General features: G+C 40.8%; 1 protein-coding gene across 3 annotated transcripts in view; it reads left to right on the forward strand.

Annotated features, from left to right (window-relative positions):
• The window catches only part of Nhs (NHS actin remodeling regulator), a 339,645-nt gene that overhangs the window by 207,321 nt on the left and 104,335 nt on the right, over positions 1-27,989 (forward strand). Inside the window, exon 1 of one of the 3 annotated variants that reach the window (XM_008773173.4) lies at positions 1-27,989. The exons of the other annotated variants lie outside the window; for them this stretch is intronic. Within the exon in view, the coding sequence (XP_008771395.1) occupies positions 27,956-27,989 (34 nt within the window). The 5' untranslated portion in view covers positions 1-27,955. 3 annotated transcript variants of the gene reach the window in all.

Consider the following 27,989-nt stretch of genomic DNA (forward strand, 5'->3'; position numbering starts at 1 on the left):
AATGTATATAAGAAATACTCAAGTTAATAAAAAAATTCATATTGTCATGCTTGGGCAGCTGAGCCTAATTGCTCTTATTCTTAATAGTAGGGTTAAAATAGTCAGTAGTTCATAGATATGTTTATACAGTATAAATAATATATCAATAAAAATATCTGTAGGCATGGGTTATTTAATGGATAGGCTTGCCTATTTAACATAAAGAATTAAATCTTGGCTGAGTGGTTGATAGAGTGTTATCAACATCTTTTAGAATTGACTTAATATTTTGATTTTATAATCAATCATCAATGCTGAGAATGCAGCTTTGCAAAAATACATAGTACAAAATGGCAGAAGTATGTTTGGGACCATTTCAGAAATTGTTAGAAATTCTGTCCTAAAGCCAAACTGAAATTCACCAAATGGTTTTTGTTTGCAAATGACATTCAAGTCCGTAACTTAGAAGAATTTTGAATCAAGTATCCAAACTGAATACGTTGTGAGATAGAGCAATGCAATACTTCCATAAATGACAGTAGAAAAATGCTGAAGGTCGTCTGTAATTAAACAACTACATTTCTATAAGAGTAAAAATCTTTGTATAGTAAACACAGCAGTTAGTAATACAGAGAAGTCTCAAATCTCAGCCAAGGTGTTTTAGGTAGTGTCCTTTGGCATTGTGTGCTATCCTGGCATGTGCAGTCCAAAGTGCACATTGTTGTATATATAGAACTGTGGCCATGCTGCAACTGTTCGTGATGCAGCGAAGGCGGGTGCCACCAGGACCCCTTCAGATCCATTACACTTTGATGTACTAATTGTTGGCAGTGTGTGCTCAGAAACCTTTCATATTTTCCAAAACCTTCACAGCCTCTTTTGTTTGCTTACCTTGTATGGGTTTGAGATCCACAGTGTAAGAGGCTGGACAATAGAACACATTTTGAAAGATGCTGGTTCTATACAACATCGCGATAATTCTTTACTTGATGGTCAAGTCATGCCTCAAGAAAGAAAGAACTTCTGGGGAGGATCAGTGAGAGGAAGGAAGAAAAGAGCTGATGAAGAGGGTGATTATGTACCTGAATAATCAAGGTTTCAAGTCCAGCAACTCCTACATAACTCTTTAAGGTCACTGTAATCAGTGTGTAGCATTAGTATTTGATACTTGATTGCTGAGTGAGTGAATGAATGAATGAACAAATAAATGCCTTCTCTAAGCACGAGTTATCCAGTACCAGTTGATCCTAATTATCCTTTGACACATGATGTTTTTAATAATGTAAGATACATTTCCCTGATGATTTCAGGCTCCTAGTAGTAAATAAGTAATAAAATTAGTGACGAAGTGTCTGTTGTACCCTGTGACCCAGGAAAAAAAAGATACACCAGAACAGGCAGCTTAGGATATGAGGTGCCTGGTAACTTTTCTGTTTGATGTGAAAAGCAGTGAAGACACATCTGGCTATGTCCTGATGTGGGCTTTCCTCCCAGCACATGGGATAAACTATGCTCTTACAGTGCTACAAAAGGCCATCATATTCGGGCACATGATTTGATACAGTGGTGTGTCACCTGGAAGCTATGCCTCAAGTACTGTGTTATTAATGGCAGACACTTGGGAATGTTTGACTTCCAATATAAATAAGAGCACATTTAAAACTGCAGCTAGCTTCACTTTGACTCCCAGTTTGATAGGCTTTCATAAGTGAGAAAGAAAACAGCTTGCTTGCCAGGAATCACACATGCTTGCACCATCAGACATATGTATCTTATTGGAACAGAAATGATGAGGGTGCTGGAGAAAAGCTAAGGAAATGCAGTTTTCTATGCAAATGCTAAGCCAGAAACTAGGTAAAACAAAACAAAACAAGTCCTATGAGCCTTCATTGGAGGTCAGTGAGTCCTGTAGTTAACTTACATACTCCTTTGGAGCACAGAATGTTTTCCTTGGTGGTGGAATCATGATGCTTCCACATCATAGGTCAACTCCCTGAGGTCATTAAGTATGGAAGCCCTAAAAACCCATTCCTTGTGGTCTTTAGCTCACAGGAATAGCCAGTCCTCTAGTCAAGCCTAAGTATCCGTTATCAGGGAAACCACATTCTGCCTAAGAGTTTCTATGGCTGCTCTCTGCCCTCAGGTCTTGATTGAGGTCCAGTTTCTCTGCATTCCAATCCATTCCTATTAGCGGGAACCAACAAGCTCCCATAAATGGAAGAGTTTATCACTGTGGGCAAAGGGTTAACACAGCCTTTTTCCCTTCTCTGTGGAAATCTGTCCTTGTGTTAACATACCAGCTCTGTTGCCCTGGTAACGTGGTGAAGGTGGAATGTCAGCTGTGTTACCAGGAAATATTGCTTATAGTAAAAATGACCCAATTGTTAAATTGCTTCTGGTGCTGCTGGATTGTAAATGAATCTAAATACCTGGCAGGGAGCCATAGCTTTGGGCTTCCCTGACTGTGGAACACTCACATGACCCCAGGAAACTACAGTTGTTTACAAAATATACCATCCTGTGGGATCTGGGGATTGCAAACCAAGATACACCTCATACCTTCTCTACATCATTTTTTGTTCCCTTCTGAGCTGCTACCTGGGGATACAGAGATGAACCCATGGATGAATGTAGTCTCCTAGAAAGACCCTCTCATAGGACACTCACCTAGAGTTGCCCTGCTGATCAGGATGGTTTCTGGCTCCTTTTCTGCCAAGTAGATTCACGCAAATGGTGGCCTATGGTGGCCTGTAGGTTGCAAAATTTTGCTGAATCCAGGGATTCTCAGTGGACAAGAGTCACAAGAGAAAGGCCATGTTCTCTGTACTCACTGGAGTTGACATGGGGTGTGATCTTCAGATCCTGCTTTCTAGTTCACGCTGGTCTAATCCTTATAAGGACAGTTTGCAGGAACATGTTTCCCTGTCATTTTAAGGTTTTTCATTAGAAATGGCCTTGTTGATTTATCATTGAACAGGAGTAGGCAGCCGGAAGGGCTGAGAAGCATTCCCACTCAAAGAGTTTTTCAAAAGTTTTACATCTATTTGTGGGGTGGCTCTGACTCTTCTTTAATTTCTCATATAGCTGATTCTCCTAGCATGTTTCAGATGACTGGAGCATGTTTCCAGTGTTGTATTTTATTAAGCATGTTAACTTCTGTTGCTATTTGTGCGCTTGTTAGTAATAATTATATTGCAACTCCCTTCACAGGCCAATATGGGCAAGGTGGGAGAGGTTCAAGATCTGCCACTTGGGGAGTCCATTGTATTCACTGAAAACTGCACTAAGTACTCTATGTGTGTAAAGATGTAAATAACTAACTATACACGGTAGAAACTATTATATACTATCTTCATCCAAAGTACGAGTGACTGAAAGCTACAGCAAGTCATGACTTACCCAAGGCTACATTGCTTTGCAAGTAACAGAGACGATGTATTTGCACCCATACTGTCCCATTTCAGAATTGGAGTGTTGTCGCTGGTAGAGTATCTTAGCCTTCTGGGTCTCATAATAAAAGCAATGTTTTGTTCCGTTTCAGGGACGGAACCTAACCCAGATGTTATTAACTATATTGCTCAATTTCATCAGAAAAAAACCTTGAGTGGGTGAACAGAGGTACAGCTTGACATCATTGGAGTAAAACTTCAAATCTGCAAGCCTGAGCTGTATCTAGTCCTCCTTGTCAGAGTTGAATTTCTTCTCATTGCTGCCTACTTGCAAAAACACATTTTCAGGTAGCTAAGTAAAACAGGAGCTACTTAAAGATCATTTCTAAAAAGGCAAGTAGGAGGTAAGAGAATAGGCAGGATGTGAGGGTTCGTGAATGAAAGGGGGATATTGTAGCATCCTACCAATCTATGTTTCTGATGTTCAGCAACCTTGAAAGAGAACATTAAGATATCCTTTACTCTCAGGTCTGACTTCCCAGAGGGAGGGAGCCATAAATGAAAGCCTGCTTTGTGTGGCTATATGACTGCAGAGATAATGGCCTAGAGTTCATTCTTTTAAGTGTGTGTGTGTGTGTGTGTGTGTGTGTGTGTGTGTGTGTGTTTTGAAGCCCTTATTGCTACAAAACAACCTCACAATTATCTACTGTTCACCTTGGCTTCAGTCTTTCTAAAAATAATTACGATAGTGACTTTAAAAAGAAAAACCCACCTACCTACTATCTATACTCAGGGCAATTTCTTGATCCTGAAGGATTTAACAAACAACCAACAAAGCCTCAGACCCTGCCTGACCCGATATCAACTTGAAACCTGAACAGTCTTTAGACTGAACCAGATGTGGAACACCACCCTTCACTGAAACCTTGACTGCTGGGCTAAGGCCAGAGTTGAATTTTAGTTGGAACTTATAAGTGCAGTCATGTATCCATTTGATGGTCAATGCCCATGCCACCACATGACTGTCAAATAATTTGAATATCACTTTTGAATATTATGACTGTACCAAAGTTCCAAGGTATAAAGTCATTTCAGTGAGAAGAAATGTGGTCACCCGTCAGTGATTTATTTAATAACAAGTTAAGAAAGACAACGAAGGAGACAGGTATGCAAATAAATAACCACCTCCTGATAAAACTCGAGGCAAGATTAAAGTGGAATTAAGTGATTTTTTTTAAAGCCATGAAAATCCAAAAGAGGAAGACAGTACTTGGACACTGGGATGCCAGGGAGGTTTGAAGGGAGAAGTGACACTTGACCTGGGTCTTAATGGTCTTGAAGTAGGAGCTTACCAGGATATGAAGCAGAGGGAACAAGTACCATGCTTTGGAAAATAGAATTTGAGTGATAACAGTCATTGTGAGGACAGGAACTGAAGTGGGGGAATCTCTATCACTGCCCTATCCTGAAGTGCTTCAAATTCCACGGTAGAAATGTAGTTAATTCCGTAAAGGACTGCAAGTCCATATATATTTGTTTCAGAGACAATAGTGCTTGATTTGAAGAAAGATGACTATTGCAGGCATGTGGTATTGTGACCAGGAGGGAGAAATGGACTAGTGTCAGTGGAACTGTCAGGAAAATGGAACTTTGCACGAGAGTTTAGGAGTCCATTGACCTATGGAAGTAACAGAATGGCTGGGAAGAATGAAACATATGGAATTGAGTCACCAAGACAAAGTCTACAGCACTTGGTTAATTGGATTTGGAAGACAGAGAAGAGATGATTTTAAAGGTTGGAGTGGAGTGCATGGGCCTGGTTAAATAGGTTTAAAGAATATTTATTTATTTATTTATTTATTTATTTAGTTGGTTGGTTGGTTGGTTGGTTTGTTTTCAGTGTAAGGAATAGAGCTCAGGGAGTTGTCCATGATAAGTGTGCTCTTTACCAGTAGGTTACCTCATACTAGCTACCCCACACCCCGCACTAGTTTCAGTGTGTTTTGGAGGCAGACTACTTATGCATTGGAGTTGGCCTTTGATGGTTAGAAGGGAGACTGAGAGAGTGTCCCAAAGCAATGCGTTGGTACTGCCCTCATTAAGACTGCATTCCAGTATATCATACAGACTATTTCTTTTCTGGCATCTGTATCTATATCTAACCAGATTTCTTCTTGAAAATACTGTTTCAACCAGAGATTTAGCTCTGCAAATTTTGCTTCTTTCTGTCGCATTGGACTCTACAACTATCGAACTGGTTCTCTCATGAATTCTTCACAATATATGGCTAAAATGATGTAACTTTGTCCCCCGTTATTAAAGCTTTTCCTCCCCCTTGTCCAGGTAGAGATAATACCCACCTCTCTGAGGGCTGTGAGAAGCAATTGCATACTGTGAATTTGGGTCTGTGATCTGAAAACTTAACTCCATGTAATCGCATAGATCTGTGGCCACTACTCATGTATGAACTTGGGTGAAGTTTGGTAGAGATTACAGCAAATATGCCCATTTCAAAAAGTTTTACTGGCTACTGTTTTGTTTCAGGATGGCTGGCAGGACCACAAATTAAGCTTAAGATGTATCCTGAAACCTTTTAGCCATGCCCCACATTTGATCAGAATCAACCAACTCCTTTGAAAGTTATCATGAAACAAATAGGCAGATAAAAGCAAACTGTGGACTGGCTGAGGTGAAACAGACCCCTTGTTTTGGTTGGTTATTTGATCTTGATCCATATCCTGTCATTAGGCACATTGTCAGATTTAAGAGCTAATTCCAGACTTCCATTTATCTGGGGGGTGAGGCAGTGAATGAAATTATAGTCGAGGAGAAAAATCCTATCTACTTCCTTGCAATTGAGTCTATCCTTCCATTTCTGTCTAGTTTTGAGGGCACCTTTCCCCGTATTTTGTCCCAAGGCTATGCCAACAATTCAGGTCTAGGTCAGTGGACGAATTCGCTAACACAGCTGCAGGCTTTGAAAATATAAACAACGTCGAGAGGACTTATCAAAGGGAGAGAAACATTTTCCAATGTTATTTTTTTAAATACAACCTTGCTTGGCCTGGGCATAGTGGCACCTTCCTGGACCCTAGCATTGGGAGAACCAAGGCAGGAAGTGTTCAAGTTCCAAGCCAGCCTAGACTACATGGTACCGAACCGCCTCCATCTTAAACGAGCAATCAAGCAAACAAGTAGGAAATACTTGTCTGGCCCTCTAGCACTGACTATTGTGTGTGTGTAATGGGTGACAGGGTGCTAGCATGGTAGTCAGAGGACAGACAACCCGGAGTTATCAGCTTCAACTCAAGTCCTTTTTATGCTCTTTTTACCTGCTGAACTGTTTTCCCAGCCCTGGCTTTTTCATAATAAAGTTGTTCTAGACATGTTATTTACATTTAAATTCTCATCCATGTGGAGTTTAAGGAAGACTATAGGGCAAAAATCTTTAGCCTTCAGTATTTCAAGCCAACAAACGGAAGCCAAATTAGCCATACCCAGGTACTTAGAGAGTGTCTATTAACTCTTGTTTCTACCAGCAGAGAGCACGTCTTGCCTCCATCTGACTGGAAAAACTATCTTCCAACCCACAGTATGAAAGAAAACCTTTGCTAGCTACTCTTCCAACAGAGGATGAATATCTAGAATGTATAAAGGACTGAAAACATTTCACAGAGAAAAAGCAGTCCCGTTGACAAATGGGCAACCTGTTTAACCGTTTGGTATGGAAATCAGTGTGGAAGTTCTTTAAAAAAAATCTAAGACTGGAGCTATCATGTGATACAGCTATACTTGTCTTTATTCTAGAAGAATTCTAAGACAAAATACTATGAAAAATACCCGAATGTCTGTAGATTGTTGTGCTATTCATCTCTGATAAGATTTAGAGTTAGCCCAGGTATCCATTCGCAGAGAAAGATAATATGGTGTAGACATATATACACAGTGGCATTTCATTCAATTACCAAGACAAGCAAAATTCTGTCATTTTCTGGAAAAATAATGAACTGGAAATATTACATGTTAATCAAAATACGGCAGACTCTCCTCTCACTCTCACTCTTCCCTCCGCTCCCCATTCATTCTCTCTCTCTCTCTCTCTCTCTCTCTCTCTCTCTCTCTCACTCTTCCTCCTCACTCTCACTCTTCCTTCCGCTCTTCCTCTCTCTCTCTCTCTCTCTCTCTCTCTCTCTCTCTCTCTCTCTCTCTCTCTCCCTCTCTTCCTCTCCTGGCTTGACACGAAAAAAAAAATACGGCAGACTCATAAAGTTAAGTATCACATGTGGAACCTAAAGAGAAAAGGAATAGTGTATTCAAAGTAGAACCAGAAAAGAGAAAGACAGTAGCGGGAGAGATGAACAAAATATGCATATATGCAATAGTCACAATGACGCTTAGGAGATTTAAGAATCTATATGATATAATTAAAAATAAACTGCGTATCATTGGGGCTGAACGTCTAGGCTTCAATCGACTGTCATCAAGCAGGAGTGGGTGGAGTCTTAGGAGATTTGTGCATTATCACAGACAATAGATGCAGGTTGTAAGGGAACTGCCAGGGAAGCAAAGGATGCAAGTCTCATTTGCTGTTTGTTTCTGTAAACATCCATCTGAAGTGAGCTAGCATTCAACTTTGGTTAAGTATAGATGCATATATAGTTGGTCAGTGAGAGTCACTAATAAAGTTTTCCTTTCCCCCAACATTGTATTATGAACATTTTCAAACAATGTAGTTTCCATAATAATATTAATTTAAAAACCCTCGAACTGGTGTAAGTAGTAGGGGTTTTAACCAGGCTAAGTTCAGTCATGAAAATTCATTTTGTGCATTCCCCCATTGCTTCTTATGCATTTTATTATTGTAGAAAAATAAGCGTCCATCTTTTTGCAGTTAGGGAAGCATTGCCCTCTAGACTTTGAGCAGCACACATTTGAAATTAATGCATCTCTTCCTCCCTGTGTCCTTCTCATGATTCCATCAACCATACCCCGTGTTTTCCCCATCCTACCCCCAGTTTTTAGACTCCTAATCTCATAGGTGTCCTTTCTCTTTGTCTTTTGCTTCTTATCTCGAGGGGTCTCCCTTAGCAATAGCTCTGTTCCTTTCCTAGTTCCTTTTAGTTGCTACTGTGGTATTGAGCATCAAATTTAATGAGTATTTTCTTTCATGCCAGACAGCATGCAAAGCGTTTTTACGCTTCATCACACTTAGTCCTCATACTGATTCTTTGAAGAAAGCAATTATCATGCCCATTTCACAGATGGAAAAATAGAAATATGTTACTTTTTCTCCCAAATACTGTTCCATACTTCACTACACTCTGGAAATGCCTTGAATCTTCAAGTTTCTGGGCCATCATTTGCATGTTTTCTGTACTTTCATCATTTTTTTCTCCCCCTTCCATCCACTCACTCCCACCTCACCACCTTGGCATTCCCCCTACACTGAGGAAATGAGCCTTCAGAGGACCAAGGGCTTTTCCTCCTATTGATGCCAGATAATATCATCCTCTGCTACGTATGTGACTGGAGTCATGGGTCCCTCCATGTGTACAAATTGGTTGGTGGTTTAGTCCCTGGTAGCTTTGGTGGAATCTGGTTGGTTGATTGTGTTGTTCTTCCTACTTTCATCTTTCTAGTTGTGCAAATTCTACTCAGCTTTCCAGGTCCCACTCTGACTACCACAGCTGCAAGTGTCCTTTTCTTAAGTTGCCTCTCTCATGGCTTATACCGCTTCCTGGGTTATCTTTACATATAGCATCATCAAATGCTTACCCTATCTTCTTAAAGTAAACTTAATCCCCTTATATGCTTGTGTGCAATAGACCTATGCTCTGTAGATTGATTGCTTTCTCTTAGCCAGCACTATTTTCATCACTCTTCATCACATCTGATAGTAATGATGTTGTAATGATATTGAACAAATAATAAGGCTGTTAAAGACAAAGTGATGACTGTCTCTCCATCTAGTAGCTCCTGAGTTTAGGGGTCAAGATCCAAATGATCATTTGTACTAAAAGCACAAACTAAATAAACCCCCCAGTTTATTTAGTTGTGTGTGTGTGTGTGTGTGTGTGTGTGTGTGTGTGTGTGTGTAAAGGACTGGCTTCATTTCCTTTAATCCTTTTCCTTCCTCTCACTGTCATAACATTTTTGAACAAGAACTCTCTTCTGACTTTACCCACAATGAAAGCAGCACAGTTTAAAGGTTTTGACTCTTCACATCTGACTTCAACCCAGGTCGGTGTTTAGAACATGCATCTCACTTCTGTTTTTATAAATGCTGTTCTCTTCCTCACTACATCTCTTCCATTCCATTTCACTTAAGGCTGTCATTTAATTATTATTTATTTATGTCACTGGGACATATGTGGATGAGGACAGTTAAATATGAGGGAACTTACACTTTGGATAATCACTAGCCAGACCATTTTGACAGTTCTCCTAAAGACAACTACAAGTGAGGGATAAAATATAAAGAAGCTACAGATCTATGAACTTCCTATGAAATTGAATGAATGAATGAATGGGTTTATGGTTACTTAGCTGGTGATGCTTCTGTTTAGCCTACTCTGTGCTTTCTTTTGGAGGTGGGAACAAGAGCGTAGTGTTTGGTCTGTTTTTGCAGGATTAAAAGAGACACCTGGTATCACTTAGTACTGATTGGGTTGGGGAGGCAGCATTGAAGTGCTGAGAGTCCTCCAAAAGAAGGTCTGCATTGTTGAGAAGTGATGCTGGAGTGGGGGGTGAAGAGAGGGAGGGATGAGTGATAGCCATAAGCAGTGATCTTCTCTCCAGAGGCATGGAGCTGTTGACAGAACAAATAATCACATTGGAAAGACTTTGAAGCTCCCCACATGGTCAGCAGACAAGGGACCACAAGACTTAGCCATAAATGCTGGAGTTTGTTCAGAGAGCAGAAGGGAGACCTTGCCTTCCCTTGAAGCTAAACCAATCTGAGACCACAGAACTTCAGCCTGAGGGCTAGGGCTAGGCAGAGAGCTTGCTTTTGAAACTTGAGCTTGTGTTGCTATGATGATGGGGGGTGGGAATGGGATGTTGATGTACGTTCCACTTGTACAAGCAAACCCTCCCATAATCTTGACCTTGGGAAGAAAAAATATTACATAATCCTTTCATTGCAGTAGGTTACTTTCCATGCATACAGCTTTGATTTTTAGCTAGCTATTGGTGTACTGTTAAGATTAGAGCATCCATACTTACTTAACACCTGCTTGTTCTGTTTCCAATATTTTATGTAATACCTGTAACTATGCTACCTCACGTTTGAATTCACTCAGGAATTCGCAAATGAAGATCCACCCACACCCATCCCCTGCACTCACATTCTTGGCAATTTCCCACCTTCCTTGGGTAATAAAGGTTTTTTGGCAACAGCCAGGGTTACCAACAGGTAGGCACACAGTGGATCTATGGGTCTGTGGGTCTTCAAGTATCTTGTGTTAATCCAGGCTTTGCTCCAAACAGTTGCCAGTGTTGTTTTTTTCCCAACTTCACATCATATTGAATGTTTTTCTTTTTGTACACCCCCCAACACATAATAGTGACATGAGTACCTTTTGACCCTCTTTCCATACTGCTCTAATGGCCTATTTGTCCACTATATCTTTTGTTTTGCTTTATTGTTTGTTCTTTTCTTCTCCATTTTCTCTATGTCCCATGATCGACTCTCATCATGTCCTGCTTAAAATGTTGCCACGGCCTTCCCAAATCTCTTACTCTGATTTCTATAATCACACTGATTCTGACTAATTTACTTGGCATGCCTGGTCCTTACCAGCTTTTCACTCTCTGCATACTCTGTCTGCCCACTGATCCCTACCCATTTGTTGACTGTCCCCCTGTGGACATCCCATTGATCTATATCTATATCTATCTATCTATCTATCTATCTATCTATCTATCTATCTATCTATCTATCCATCTATCTCATGGTGGGAGTCCCTCCTAATCTCAACAGGCAGTGTTCTTCACTCTTCATCCTGTGTTCCTATAATATTTTATTGGGGGCCCCATTTAAGCATTTATTTCCATTTGTACGTTAGTGATGTGCTTGGAACCACTGGACTGTAAGTCCCTTTGAGCTAAGGGATGGTTGAATTTGTTTCTGCCTTACTCTGTGGCACCTAACAAGCATCCTGGGCCTCTTAGCAATAATATATAGTATCCCTAGGCTGGAGGTAGAGACGGCTGAGCACTTGCTGCTGTAAGGACAGATTCATTTGGCTAAGGCCCTTTAAATGGCAAATCAAGTTGTGCTCACTATTCCGTCTGTCACTGTCCTTGGTTGACTGGATGATGCTACCTCCTCAGAGATCCTAGCACTGGGTTGTTGGTAGCAGTTTGTTAATTTCATAAGCTGAATGGCTCTCTCTTTATTTCCAGCCTTGCCACAAACTTTATGAAGTTATGGCCTGCTATTGGCTTCCTGGGTGTACCCCAAATATACAGAATTCTATTGACAAAGCACTTCAAAATCCTTGTTGGGTTGGGGTCCCTGTCTACCTTGCAGCTGCTCCTACAAACCCACATTGATCTGCACTTTCCTTCTAGAACCAAGAGATCTAAAGTCATATCTCACATATAAGTCAACTGTAGGTTTTAGCATCTGCAGCACCACGGTGCCTGGGGTTCAGATGCTCACGGCTTTGATCAGATTAGAACTTGTTTGACGTTTTAGCACTTTCAAGTGACCAAATACATAGAAAACATCTTTCACAGCAAAAAGAGCATCATTTCTGAATCCAAAAGAATTATATATAACATATAAAAATATAAATATATATCAATGTATACACACATATTTCCTTTTCTCCTTTTTCCCAACCTATATTACCCCTCAGACCAATTTAAAGCTTAAAGGGTTTAGACAAAATATATTCTGGAACCAATGAAATGAAGTATGTCACCTAGGCCAGAATGTAGCCTGTGTGTCTCATGCAAGACCAAGAAATCATTCACTATTGCTGATTTAGAATAGGAAACTTGGGTGGATAATAATGTATTTCCCCAGAATGCTGAGAGGGGGATGCTTGGCCCCAGGGCTAGCTGGGATTTGAGGATGGAGACCTAAAGAGAAACTGAAATGGCTCTAGAGCCTTAAGGGTTTTCAAACAGGTGCAGTCTCTCTCCTATCCCTCTGGGAAGCATGCTGTCCGCAGTTGGATGAGTGCTTCAGCCGCAGTCCTCTGAGCTCTTGGATGAAAATGGCAAATTTCCTCCTCAAATGAGCTGATTATCTGCTGCAGTTGGGTGCAAGGCATCCCTCAGCTATGGCGGGAATTACAGCTTCCATCTGTTCCCTAATGTGAAAAATGTGTGCAGGCCTCTGTGCTACCAAGCTACATGAACTTTAGACATTCAGATCTGCTGACACATTTGGGTCGGAGCCCTCAGAATGGCTTTTGTCAATTATTTCATTACATATCCAAATAACCATCCTGAGGGTGGTCTGGATTTGTGATCTGTGACAGTGTGGTGCTGACATATTTCTGGCCCTTGGAACTCACTGTTTTTTGGCTTTGTTTAGAGGTTGATGATATATAAGGACTCAGGATATTTAATCATTATTACTTTTGAAGTGAGCACAGTACCACCATTATGAAACATTCTTGGGCACAGTTACAGCCAAATCCACATCATTATTTCTTGGCTTCTTCCCAGAGTTTCCAGTATTTCACCTTGCTCCATTATTTTATTCAGACAAATCAAATAATACTCTGTGCAACTTTATAGGGCAACTTTCATCAGAAAACTGCATGGTCCTCTACAAACTTTTATTCCTTTAAGTATAAATAAACATCTTTGGAGGGCCATGCATATTTAAATGTTTATTTGTGCAGGAATCCCCCCAGTGGACAAAAAATTATGGCTAAATTTCTATGTGTCCATCTTACAATGCAGATATATAATGTTCCTGCTTAATTTTTCTTGACACCATTTAGTAAATATTCTTTGAGTAAGTGATTAGATACAGAGTCATAAAGGCTTTTCAGACTATGGCCAACCATTAGTTTGTTCTACTGATTTTGTGTACTTGAACATTTTTCAGAGTTATGTCTGATGCATTTGATGGAAAATTTGTTTTTATTAATTATTAACAGCTTCTGATTGTCACCTAAATGAGGAAGTGTTTTTTTTTTTTTGTTTTTTTTTCTGGCTATTTTTTTTTATTAACTTGAGTATTTCTTATATACATTTCGAGTGTTATTCCCTTTCCCGGTTTCCGGGCAAACATCCCCCTCCCCCCTCCCCTTCCTTATGGGTGTTCCCCTCCCAACCCTCCCCCCATTGCCGCCCTCCCCCCATAGTCTAGTTCACTGGGGGTTCAGTCTTAGCAGGACCCAGGGCTTCCCCTTCCACTGGTGCTCTTACTAGGATATTCATTGCTACCTATGGGGTCAGAGTCCAGGGTCAGTCCATGTATAGTCTTTAGGTAGTGGCTTAGTCCCTGGAAGCTCTGGTTGCTTGGCATTGTTGTACTTTTGGGGTCTCGAGCCCCTTCAAGCTCTTCCAGTTCTTTCTCTGATTCCTTCAATAGGGGACCTATTCTCAGTTCAGTGGTTTGCTGCTGGCATTCGCCTCTGTATTTGAGGAAGTGTTTTGATTAAGTAAACAGATTAATTCACCAATTGAAAATCCACAGTTATTTAAGACTTAGCTTATGTTTTCATTGCAGTCAGGTTAGGTGGTCTGGTGGTTGGTTGTTTTTATTACCACCAATCTATTTTCACTAAACTGGCATGCTCTGGACTTTATTACACTATTTCATGCATTTGCGGGATAGGAATACAGTAAATAGTCACCTAGATTTGTTTTCTTTTCTTTCTGATTTCACTGACTACATTTCCCAGCACCCTTTGCAGTTAGGAGAATTGTGGACTGAATTATAACCCAAGTGAGCAGTAGACTCCACTTTCAACTTTGACATTAAAACCTTCCCCTCTATCCTCTTTTCATTTCCTTCATATCTGAATGCAGTTAATTGTGAGGAATAGCAGGACTACTAGATGAAAAGAATACTGGTTTCCTAGATCAGCCAGTGTGGTAGAACACCTCAATTGAACTGCCCTTGAGTGTGACAAAGCAAGAAATTGATCTCTGTTTTCTGAAGCCAATGAGATTTGAGAGTTGTCTGTAATGCCAGTTAGCCTACCCTAACTAATATTCTTTTAGATATGGTGAGATTCAGTACATATTCCCATACACATACTACAAGTTTCAGGGGGGTACACAGAGCACATTATTGGTGTTGACCAGTAGGTCGTGGAAATGTGTAACCAATGAGCCATGTGGTTCTTTGATCACCATGTCCAATTAAGCCACATGGTTATGTGATTTTCTGGTTTGAGTCAGCCTTTAATCTGGGGCAGATGCAACCAAGAACACTTCTGTGTAGTAAAAACTGATCATTTCAGTAAGTGGCTTCCCGGGAGGAAGGAGGAGAATATGCGAATATACATATGAGTTATTGAGGATTTCAGGCTATAGATTCATTGTGTTTTTCTTCTCTGAGCAGCATTTCTTACCCTATATCCATGTCTGGATCATTTGCTTCCCATTCTAGATTCTTGTCATTGCTCATGTGCCTAAACTGACTTCCTACCTTATCGGCAGGTAATTTTTAGCTCTTGGTCCAGACTGGATTCTCTTATAGAATATATATTTTAGATAACAAGAATTATTTTAATTTGACTCCTTTTATCCCCAGCATTCTATTCAGTGTTTGACGTGTCAGACATATACACATATACACATGTACGTGGTGTTGAGTGAGTATGAATGACCTGGATGACAATTGTATTTTGATAATCAAGAATGAACAACAGGGTCCATAAAGAAGACTCAGTGGTTAAGAGCACTTCCTGCTCTTGCAGAGAACCTGAATTCAGTTTCCAGCACCCACATGGTGGCTTGCAAACATCAACAATTCCAGTTACAAAAGAGTTAATACCTTCTTCCGACCACCTTGGGCACTAGTCATGCACATAATAAGCATACATAGCAAACAAAATACTCATACACATAAAATAGAATAAATATTTTTTTTAAAAAATAGTGAACAGTAGACTTAGAATCATTCAGAAACAAATCCTTAGGCTGCTTAAATGAGGCAGGCTGGATTTTAAATTCATGCTAAAAGTCAGAAACTCAGGGAGGTTCCTTGACTTTAGTTTGACAACAGCTAAAATACAAACCACAATTTAAAACAAAGGAAGGATCCATTTTCAGGTTTTGATTTACTAGCTGCTGTGAGTCTTTAAAAGTTAGAGCTCAACTAGTTAGTGACCCTAATCATTTCATGAAGACATTTGAGTGCAACAATATGAGTAGAAGTTAAAGCCAATTGCCTTTGTTATGGCCCAGTATAGTTCTTGATGCTTCATTTTGAATTGCATATTCACTTGTTCAATGTTTCTTAAGCCTCCTCTATGGTAGAATCTTGTTCCACCATCCTGGGCCATGGAAGGGCATAAGCCATAAAACGTTCCTGTTCTTGAGAATGTTACAACAAATGATGACAAATACATAAGCAAAGAGATAGCTAATGGGAATAAAGCTCCAGGAAAAAATGGAGAATTAATGTGATGGAAATTGTCTGGTCTGGGAAGATCTGACAGTTATAATAGTCTCTAGAGAAGGGTATTCCTATAACATATAAACTGAAGGTGAAATGATAGGAAATCACCAGCCATTTGAAAATTGGATCCTGAATCCTGGTCAAAACAACAGCTAAGGATTTATCTAGTGTAGAGATGAGAGAGGGCGGTGTACCAAAGAATGAGAAGATGCCTTACATGGTAGGGACAGGGAATATTGAGGGTAGTCATTGGGAGGCCTCAGAGAGATAGTGGTATGAAACAGAGGGTGGTGGCCCATGGAAAACCTTGTTTGGCTCTGTTTCTAGAGTCTAGATTTAAGTCTGGAGTAGTGGAGAGCTATGAGGAAGAGTTTAAGAAGAGTAAAGACATGGCCTATTGTGTGTTTTGCTCTGTTGAGCAATTGGCTTATTTTAAGCCCCATATGGATCCCCGAGTAGAAGAGGGTTCATCCATAAAACTAGAGGCTTGACTGAAGAGGTCTTTGGGTTTTGGTATTTTCTGATTCTGAGTTTTCTTAGCCTTCAGGGTAAAATAAGTGACCCTTCTTGAATGGCTAGTAGGCTCTATTAAGCTATTCATATATGTAAATTATATATGTGTATATTTATATTCCTTTTAATTTAATGATTTTTTTCTATAAAGCTCTATGTATGGTGGGTGGGATGCAACTGTTCACCTTCAATGAAAAAAACACATTTAAATCCCCTGCTTTACCTTGGTTACCAACCTTAACCATGTGAAAGAACATACCTGAATTCATAGTGTAGTCTGCAGATATACTATTCTAGAAGCTTCTTGCTTCTCAAATTTTATTTCTTGAGGATTAGTGAGATTTATTCCTGGGACATACAACTAGAAACAACATTTGCTATCAAAGCATTGACAGCCAGGTCCCAATCTCCTATTAAACATCTCCCAATCAGTTCTCTAAATGCTAACATGTGCCTGGAAGGCCTGGCTGGTGAGGGATTACTGAGTGCCTTAAGAGACGAAATGGGCCTGTCAATTATGGAGACAGTGGTTCTCAAGCAGTGTCCCTTCCTCCAGAAGAGGCAGGTTCTAGACCTCTGAACAAACTTAGGTTCTGCCACTTTGAAAAGATGCTCTTTCACGCAAGGCTGGGTATGTACACAAGTCATTGTTCCAAGACAGCTTCCGTCATTTCCCAGGGAAGAAATGAAATGATAATATCCAGGCTGTTAGTTGCACAATCATAACCAGAGCTGGATTGTGGTTACACTATATAGTAAACAGGGCCCAGAGGAAGCCAATGATGAATGCTGAAAACCAGCTGGCCAGGCATTGTGGACACTGCACCCATGGGTGGTTTGAGAGGTCAAGTAGTACCATCAGAGGCAATATGCATGTTGGATGGCTCTGCTTGAGTCCTACTGCCAGAACAAAGTGGGAGTTTCTCAGTGGCCTCATTTATGCTCCCTGACAAGCATTGTTGTTGGCCCTCCAAACAAGGAAGGGAAAATTAACATGGAGGAGAAACAACCACTCAGTCACCAATATCCATGCTCTCCTCTTCACCTTTTCACATGGCCTGCTTATATTTCAAATTTTTCCCTGTGGTGGAGTCTTGCTTGAAAATGAAGCCCAAGCTTTCTTTGTTTTGTTTTGTTTTGTTTTTGTTTTTCTTCTTTCATGTGCACCGGTTTTTGTTCATTTGGGGAGGAAGTAGAACTGTGGTTAAGATAGAAGGTAAAGCATATTTCTGATTAGGGTCAGGGCTAGGACACTGAATCTTCTGACTGGTATTCACAATTTCCTCAGAGATGGCAGGAAGTAAGCAACTGCATTCAGACTTGAATTCCAGTTAGTTAATAGAAGAGTAGAGTGTTGGAATTGGTAGGGAAGTCAAATAGTGACTTCCTGACTGGAAAACTCTTCCAATATCATATTCATGTTTCTTAGACACTGATATGCTCATCTCAAATGCTTGCCTCTCAGTCTATCTCATGTCTTTTTGGTATGCTTTGAGGACTTCTCCAGAAAGTGTATATGTTATTATTTTAATACCCTAATATACAGCATTGAAAGGGTAGGACAGGAAGGAAGGTGTTTAACCCAGGAGCAAGATCCCTCATGGATAAATGAATGCTTTTTGCATGGGAATGAGTTAGTTATTACAAGAGTTTGGCCCCTCTCTTCTCTTTCAAATATGTTGGCTCATCTGCTTGTTGCTTATTATAAACTGAAGTAGTGCAAGCTTCTCATCAGAAATCAAACAGATGCAATGCCATTCATTTATATTTCCTCTCGCCCAGACCTGTGAGCCATTCTTTTCTTATAAATTATTATACAATCTCAAGCATTCTGGAATAGAAATACGAATTGGGCTAAGGCAGTCTCCCAGAGGGCAGCATAGGAGCACAAAACACAACCTAGCTTATCCTGGCTCTCCATGCTATCCTTTGCTCCTCTCCACTTGCATGCTTGGCCCTCACTGACACTGTTGTGTGCTGGTATCCTGGCACAGTAGCTCTTCATGTCACCTCTGAAAGGATACTTGAGTTGCAGGTCTTAACACACAAGTGCCTTCAAAGCCAGGCAGGTAGATTAAATGCAGTTCAGTGCGGGCATAGTATAGGAAGAAATGGTGGGGACCTGGAAACTGTGTGCATTTTAAGTAAATGAAAGCACCGAAGGTCCATTTAAAAATAAGTCATTGTGGGGTTGGCTTGAAGAGCCACTTGAAGAGCTCAGCTGAAGAGCACTTGGCTAGCATGTAGCATGCACAAGACCCTGGCTTCCATCTCCTGCACTGAGAAAGTCATTGTGCCATTTAAGCAAGACAACCTTCACCAAAGTGCCACCCCCAAATAAAGCCTTTTGCTATTATTCATTTCTCACAGGGATGCAGCCATGTCTGAAAATTCTGTTCTAGCCTCTTCTGTTCCTAACACAGCCTGATCAATACAAACAATAATTATGTTTTATGCTGAGTGATTTCTTAACATACGTACAAAAAAACAGTCCAAATCATACAGCTCAATGGATAACCAAAAGAATACATCTTAGCACTAACCTGAGAAGTCAAGGCCTAAAATATTACTGCCACCACGGAATCCTTCAAAGGCTCCTCTTCCTCACCAAAGGAAGCTGCTATTTTTATTTTTAACACCACATGTTAGGTTTATAAGAAAATAGAATCATAAAACATGTACTCGTTTTGTGTCTGGCCTCTTTTACTCAATGTTGTATCTGGGAGATTCATCCCAGATGTTGCTGGGTGCAGCAGTGGCTTATAGCATGGTGTGAAAATGCCAGGATTTATATATCTGTTCTACTGTTAATTAACATTTGGGTGTTTCTAATTTTAGACTAGTGAGTTGTCTTTTAGCATGAATAGGCAGAAGAGAAAGACTTCGTGTCTGAGATGGGAAATGGTCAATGTGCATACAGCAGCCCCTCCAGTGACACTTAGACGTGCAGGAAAAGTGAGGAGCTTTGGGAAGAGGCATCAATAGCAGCTGCTACCAAACCTCTGTAGAACAGAAACCTTCACACTTCCAGAGCAGGACCTTTAGTTCTTAGAAGCCTGGTTGGGAAGAGTCGTTATTTTTTCTTATTGTCCTAGGACACCAGTACCATGCACGGTCAATTTCTTCATGGCTTCATAGGCAAGTTAGGATGTTCAATAGTTTGTGGGAAGATGGAATCACTCTGAAGTCACACTTAACATTAGTAGGTTGACTTTCAGCTTAGACTTTCTTAATTGCTATTTTCACGTACCTAACATAATTTCACATGGTTTTCTGATATATCTGTGAAATGTACTGCTGTCCCCAGCCAGCCCTAGAATGGGTGTCCCTGACTGGATGGAAATGGAAAGAACTTCGGTGGAGTGACACTGAGTAGGCTGTTATGACCTCGGGTAGTTTACTAAATTCTTTTTTTTTTTATTTTTTATTTTATTTTATTTTATTTTTTTAACTTGAGTATTTCTTATTTACATTTCGAGTGTTATTCCCTTTCCCGGTTTATGGGCAAACATCCCCCTAATTCCTCCCCCTCCCCTTCTTATAGATGAACTTTATCCACACCACTGACAGAAAGATAAGACAGGGTTTTTTTTTTTTTTTTTGTCTTTTATTGCTCTGCTTCCATTTAATGGTGTGTTCCCCCAAAGGAAAAGGCAAAGGGGAATGAAATATGAAATTCCAGGCTAAAAATACTCAGGGCAAAAACACGGTACTGAGTTTAGCATCTTGTAACTCACAGGCAGCAAAAGTAATTTAACAAGTTTTAAAGAGAAAGCCAGAGAAAGTCTGTACAGCATTAAAGATTCCATTTTATTTGTGAATTGCATCATCGCCAATCAATCATTTCAAACAGAGCCAAATAAAAATGCTTCCCTGTTTTATTCTTTGGGGGAATCTCTTTCTTATATTCTGCATAAATGGACTGAAATTCTGCATTCATTTATTTGATCCTCTTGCTGCTTGTTTTGTAGCTGACCAATCATTTGTCATTGGGTGGGCAAATGGGGAAAATGTTTTATCTCCTTCCAATATTCTGCCTTCTCCAAATTGACTGTTGAAGTTTTCATCTGGTCTTATCACTCGCTTCCATCCATTCTCTTAGTGTTGGATTTCTGTCAGGATACTGCACATGAATGTGTGGTGTAATTTCAAAAAAATCTAGAAGAAATGGGAAAGTTCTGCAATTTCTATATCTGAAAAAGCCAAAGTAAGTAAACTTAATTTGCATCCACCAGGAGCTCTGTGAACACTAGTGCTATTGTGGCTTAAAATAATTTCTTGCTAAATGACGCGCCAAGACTAAATTTTTATCGGGGCTTTTATTAAAGCAGATATCTTAATTTTTCTGTGTCTACCCTGTGTTATAACATTTCAGAGGGCCCATGACTATATGATGACTAAGCCCCTGTGGTAGTTTGAACATGTTTGGCTGATAGGGAGTGCTACTGTTAGGAGGTGTGACCTTGTTGGAGGAAGTGTGTCACTGTGGTGTTGGGCTTTGAAGCTCTACCCAGTGTGGAAGAGTTAGTCTGCTCCTGGCTTCCTTCGGATGAAGACCTAGAACTCTCAGCTCCTGTACAGCCATGTTTGCCTGGACACTGCCATGCTTCTCTCCATTAGGATACTGGATTGCACCTCAGAACCTGTAAGTCACCCCAATTAAATATTGTCCTTTATCATGGTTGCCTTGGTCATGGTGTCTCTTCATAGCAATGGAAACCCTAAGACAGGAGTTGATACTAGGGATTGGAAATATTGCTGTGATAGGCCTGGTCAGGTTTTTGTTTGGAAAATTGTGGATTTTGGAACTTTGCATTTAGAAAGCAGTGGAATGCTTTAAGTTTGGCTTAATGGGTTATCTTCGTGGAAAGATGAAAGTCTTTGTTGCAAGAGCTCTATATCTTCATCCAAAGAAACCCAGGAGCAGGCTCACACTGGGCAGAGCTTCAAAGCCCACCCCACAGTGACACACTTCCTCCATACCTTCTAACAGTACCACTTGCATGAGGCCTATTCAAGCCACCATATTACTTTATAAAAGTTGCCTTGTTCATGATGTTCCTCACAGCAATGAAAACCCTAGACAGCCCAGATGTCTTTCTATTAATATATTCAACTCATTTTTTAAAGCTGTAAGATTTTTCTTTCATTTTTTCCTTTCATTTTTGACATAATGTAACCACAAAATTTCTCTATTCCTTACCTCTCTTAAAACCATCTCATATACCCCTCCCTGCTCTCCTTCAAATTTGACACACACACGCACACACACAGACATATCTATCTATCTATCTATCTATCTATCTATCTATCTATCTATCTATCTATCTACCTATCTAAGCATGTATATAATACATTCACCTTTTAGAGTCAGAAATTACATCTAAGACTTATAGCAATGGTACACAGCAAATGCATTTGGGGGTGAAGAAGTGAAGCTTTCTCGTCAGCACTCATACTCATGCTCATAGTATCAGTGCCATCCAACAATGAACCAAAGTTAGACAGAGCAGTAGAATGATGGATTATTTTGGATAATGCCTAATGTTACCTCTCTGTCCACAATGGATTTGCTCTAAAGACGAGTAAATTGTTCTTTCTCTTTCTGGGTAAAGCATTGTTTTGCTTTTCCTAAGATCCTTATGAAATCCAGGTGTTATCTGGTTCTAGAACCATAGAAAAGCCTAGTTTCTTTATGCTGAAATCCTTTTCCATTGGTGAACTGATGCCTCTATTTCTACCATCCTTGGTTTTATTCTTCTAGCATCAGGACAATTACATTAAAATGTGAACACCCTTGGAAATTCTTATACCATTATCATGTGACCTTTACGTTAGCATGTTGAAAAGGTTAATGTGTGGTAGAATGGGATTTCTGTATTGGTGAGACCAGAGCCCAGAGAGAGGAAGGAGGAGTTATGGCCTGAAGAGCAGAAAGCTCTAAAATAAGGAGGTAAAAGCTCCCTCAAAAGACATCCACTCCTCTCTAAACGTCTTAATTTGTATGTGTTTATCTTTGTCATCCTGCATGACCTGGCAACTCTGTAATTGTTCCTAACAAACTGAAGCCTTGGCATGTAAATCACTCCAATATCGAGGCAGCTAAGAGCCAAAAAAATCCCCAGTCTTTATTGAAGAGTTTATGTGAACATCAGTGGAGATCAAGGTAAGGTAGTGGGGACAAAGGTTGTATTTTCAAATTCACTTATAATAGGATCGTCTTACTCAGGGTCATGGGAATATATTGTATAATATGTGAAGTTACACGTGTCAATTTGTTACTTTTCTTGTTGCTGTGTCAGAAAACAACTTAAGGCAGAAGCAACTTAAAGGAGGAATTTCTTTTGGCTCACTGCTTTCCCATCCATCAGATGGGAAAGGTATCACAGCTGGAGCTCCATCTGTGGTGGCAGGAGCTGTCAGTGTGACTTGTTACATGGTGCCAACCAGGAAAAAGTGAGAGCTCAGGCAAGAACCAAAGCTGATAATGCTTGAAGTCCACCAACAGCCTACCCACTTTCTACAGGTATTTTCCATCTCATGACCTCCCCCCAAAATGGTACCAGCTGGGGACCAACTTTTCAAACCTTAACATCATATATGCACATGCATAGTGCATGCACATATGTGCAGATGCACACATGAGCATGCATGCGCGCGCGTGCGCGCGCGCACACACGCACACACACACACACACACACACACACACACACACACACAAACACACACTGTGCACATAAATGTTCTTCCTGAAATACTCAGCAAAGCAAGCAACAGAACTTTGGTTTTGTCTTGCTTGTTTTGGGTTGGCCTTGGGTTGAGATATAAGTGGTGAGTGATAAAAAATATGCACCTTTCAAACAGGAAAATTTGTTCCCTAATATCTGTCATCAGGATAACCAGCATAGCAGCCAGGATTACAGCAGATTCTGCCAGCAATGCCTTCAATGTCTTTAGCAAATTATTTTGTCACTGTCTTTTAACCTGCAAAATGGAGATAATACTTGTATCTAATGCATAGTTTTTTTTTTTTGTGTGAGAGTTGCTTGATATGGAAAATACAAAGTACTTAAATCAATGTCTCATATGTAATAGGTGTTGAATAAATATTTCCTAAATACTTTCATTATTATATTATTACCACAAGGGAACTGATATTGCGTGGTGGTTTTAAATTTAGTGGAGAAAGTAAGAATTTTGGCTTCTCTTCTGCAGGCTCATCTGCAGCTATCTCTTAGTGAAGAAAGAGGGGAAAAAAGATAACTAAATGCCTCAAAACAAAACAAATGGTGAAATCTGGGATGAGAGGCAGAGGGGATAGATTTCTTGTGATGAAAATAAGGGTCTTGTTATAGAACTGCTCTTGGAAAGATAGTCAAGTTGCACCTTGATTTATACGTGTGTGTGTGCGTGTGTGTGTACATATATTTCTAGCTCTAGCTCTAGGCTTTGGTTGAAAGTACAGAGCTCCCTTCTGGGCTTGAATGAAGCACAAAAGCAAAGCTTATTGACTTTTTTTCAGTACTTCACAGTCCTTGCTCCCTTCTTAGCTTTCTGTCTGGTCCTCTGTTCTGACATAAGAAACCAAAACGGCAGTATCTACCTCCTCAGTGAGAGCAGAAACTGAGTGTCCTGAATGTGGTGTGGGTTCTCTCTCTATAGGGACATAGAATCCTGCCTAAACACTACTTAGCTAATCTGATGGCAACCAACTGGCAGACTTGGGAACTATGACGTGCTTTATCACATCTCATGTTTTTCTATTCTTGGAGACTGAACCCAGGGCCTTGCACATGCTAGATACTCTACCACTGAACCACATGCCCAACCCACTTTCTATCTCTTCACCATGTGGTATTACTGCTTTAGTGGATCCTAGCCTCAGGCCTGGTGGGAGACTGGAGCAGCTGTGCAGCAAGGCAGCTCGAGCCTGTGGCTGACTGGGTCTTGAATTTTGTACACATGTTCATGTATGCATGGGCAGTAAGCAAGTTGGGCAGCAATCTACTGACAAATAGCAGGAACTCTGAATAAATCACATTGATCTGGATAGCAAGTTCGCCTTCAGAGAACAGGGACTTAGTCGTATAGGAAGACAAGGCATTTACCTAACTTTTCCCTGAAATGCCAGAAAACTTAAAACAGGTCAGTAGTGAATACAAAATGCACTTATGGCTACAATCCAAAAAGGATTTGACTTGTTTTGGAGTCATCAAAAATAAGGCATAGGAAGTTCAGAGGCCTATATCTAATTTTCTCAAGGGAGATGAGAGAGAGCCCAGATTGTTGGACAGCTGCAATCCCCACGTCACTGGTTGCAGATCACATGAGTGGCTATGGCTGAAACTCCTGAGACGGGCTCTGGGAAATTGATTTTGAGCCAACTACTGGCACAACTTATCATGGAAATGATAACCCCAGCAGATGTGTTGGCCGTTTGACATGCGAGCTTGTGGTCCTGGTCACTGAAAGGGCTATATCACATCCAGAACACCTGATGTCACATTTAATCTCTTCTATATTCATTCTGTAAGAAAGAAGTTTGGACCAAATAATGAGGAGACACTAAGATCCTGAAGCCACAAAATACTAAGGCTGGTTCCATCATAAACTAGGCTACTGTTGGTAGCCAATACCATTGATGCTCCAACTCCATTTCCTTTAGGTGCACCCCTCTTTTAGCTGCTGTGAGGATTGTACTTAGCAAAGTGTACCTACAACCAACACTCTTGAATCCAGGGGAGACCAGAGCTGTCTATTTCACCTTCCTTGATAAATGAAGTGTTCCTCCAAGTCCACCTGAACTCTTTTTGACTTTCCTTCTGTCTCTTAATTCTCTTCTCCATCTTTCTATAGTGTTGTCCTTGGTCTTTATCACCTTGGGAATAGTGCTCCTGGCCTAGTGTACACAGAACGAAGCCCAGGAATCCATAGGCATTATGCATCTTGGATTCAACAAGTGTTCCAGTCTGGTATCACAGATAGTACCCTACCTAGAACTAATCAGTACTTATATCAGAACTTTGCATCAGCTTTGCATGCCTTTAGACAAGTCCCCCAACCCCCGCCCCACAAACACACACACACACACACACACACACACACACACACACACACACACACACACACACATACTCTGTCATCTCATTCGAGCTTCTCTCTTGGTCCTTCTGTTAAGGTAAAAGGCAAGTTGACAGGACACAGGGAACTCTTTCCCCTTGACATCTGGTTTGATTCTGGGCAGCTAAGTAATGTCTTTGCAATGAACAACAAAAGCTAATTCACTGTGGTTTTTAAAACACCGACTGCAAATATTTTTCCTCTTCAGCTTGGGGTCACTGGAAGGGACAAAACAGGGCTCAGAGAGAAATTAACCTTTTAAAATCTATTAAAACTTCCCAGAGAAAATAAAACAATAGTGGCATCTTCTTTCATCTGTGGGCATCCGTTTCTGAGGGAGTGTTGTTCAAGGCAAGGGTTTAGCACTGCAAAAGAGTTCGAAATACCTCTTTTGTTCACCTTTTGTTGCAAAAGCGCACCCTGATTGCTTGCAAGAAACCACAAGGTTACTCTGTCTGCTTCGTCTCTCACTGACTTTTCCTCTTGCTTTTCTTCAGCCTTTGCCTTTCTTCCTTCATGCGGTGGCCAGACTGCTAATGGGTAGGACACAGTGCAATTAGAAGTATTTTAGGTAACAGCTTTTCCATCCACTGGTGTCACTGAGAAGGCTGAAAATGTAGTCTGGGATACTTAATACAAGGTTTAGGCTAAACTTGCTTTTGATTTGAACTTGTTGCTGTTTTAAATATTTTTTTCTTTTTAAAAAGGATTATAATGTAATTCTATCACTTCCCCCTTCCTTCCTCCCTCCAAACCCTCCCATATATTCCTCATTGATCTCTTTCAAATTTATGACTGCTTTTTTGTTAATTAACAAATTAATTGTTGTCACATGCCTGTGTGTATGTACACATGTATTTCTAACTATAACCTGCTCAATTTGTATAATCCTACTTGTATGCATGTTTTCGGGGCTGACTGTTTAGTATTGGACAACTAATTGATGTGCTTTTCCCTGGGGAAGATTGTTGTTTTGAGACAGTCTTACTGTGTAGGGCTGGCTGGCCAGAAATTTAATGTGTAGTCCAAATTGTCCTCAAACTCACAGAAATCCCTGCCTCAGCTTTCATGGTGCCCAGACTGCAGGTATTCACCATCCCAGGTCTGATTTGGGCTATTTTTGGAACTTCCCAAACATCGACACAGTTCAGATTCTTCCAGAAGCCTACCATGGAGGTAGTTATGGCCATGCAAAGCTCTGATGACTCTCTGAGAAGACAGCAATCCATTCGCCTAACCAGTTGTTCTTCAGACAGTTGGAACTGCTTCTTCCTTTTTCTTTCTCTCCCATCTATTTCATCTTACTTCATAGATTTACTTGCTGGGCTCCAGGTAGGAGATGACAACATATAGGGAAAGGCAGTGAAAGTCCCTGGATTATGAAGTGACTTCCGAGTCTTGTCCTATTACTGTTATCTGTATTCAGTTGTTGAGCATGTTGATACAGGTGGTGGTGGTAGAGTGTGTGTGTGTGTGTGTGTGTGTGTGTGTGTGTGTGTGTGTGTGTGTGTGTGAAGAGTGGGAGGGGATCAGAAAATCATTCATTTGCAACCTGCAAAGAGCAAACTCTAATTGTATCTACCCCTGTCACTCTCCCTGTCACTTGGATAGGTTTGCAAATATTTGCAAACCTGCTGCTCAGGCCTCACAGCAAGCAAAAATTTCACAGCCAAGCAAACCATTGCCATCCTGATGGGAAACATGGGAGGAGTCTTGGGCAGTTGTGGAGTGATGGGATGGAAAGAATCCCTTCTTGTGATTGGGCAGCAGATGTAGGGGCCAGGCTCCTGTGGCTCTCTAGCTTTTAGTATTTATTCAGTTTCCTGTCTCTAGCAGTGTGCTAATGGTTTCCATAGCCACAGGGCACCTGGCAGAGGTTCTTCAATGGGTCAGGCCTGAGATTCTGCATTTCTAACAAGCTCCCAGGTGATGCGGATGCTAAGGATCCCTTAGCCAACTGCACTTGGAATTCCAAGGCTGTAAAGAAGTACCACTGCCTTCTGAGCTGTGCAGAACTGGAAATGGAATACTGCTAAGCCCCTCCTTTGGAGACAGGGTGTGTCTGAGGCTGTCCCAGTCCTGATTTGCCATTCAAGTGAACCCCAAAGGGATTAGCAGCTGGCCCAGCAATTGGGTGAGACCATCTCCCCCTCCAGGGGGGTGTCCCAGAGGCAGTGCAGAGGTTGTGTGAAAATCTGCTATCCTCCTTGCTGAAGGTTGCCCCTTCTCACCCTCCCAACCCCCCTGCCCTCTGTGCTGACTTAAGCAGATCAGCTTTCAGTTCTCTGGCATTCCGAGAAGCTGTGCATAAAAGAAAAGGCCCTTCCTTAAGAAGCAGAGCGGGAATCCAAGCATGGCTCTTGCCTGCTGCATGCCCAAGAATGAAG

This window comes from Rattus norvegicus, chromosome X (assembly GCF_036323735.1).
Source record: "Rattus norvegicus strain BN/NHsdMcwi chromosome X, GRCr8, whole genome shotgun sequence".
Taxonomy (NCBI): domain Eukaryota; kingdom Metazoa; phylum Chordata; class Mammalia; order Rodentia; family Muridae; genus Rattus; species Rattus norvegicus.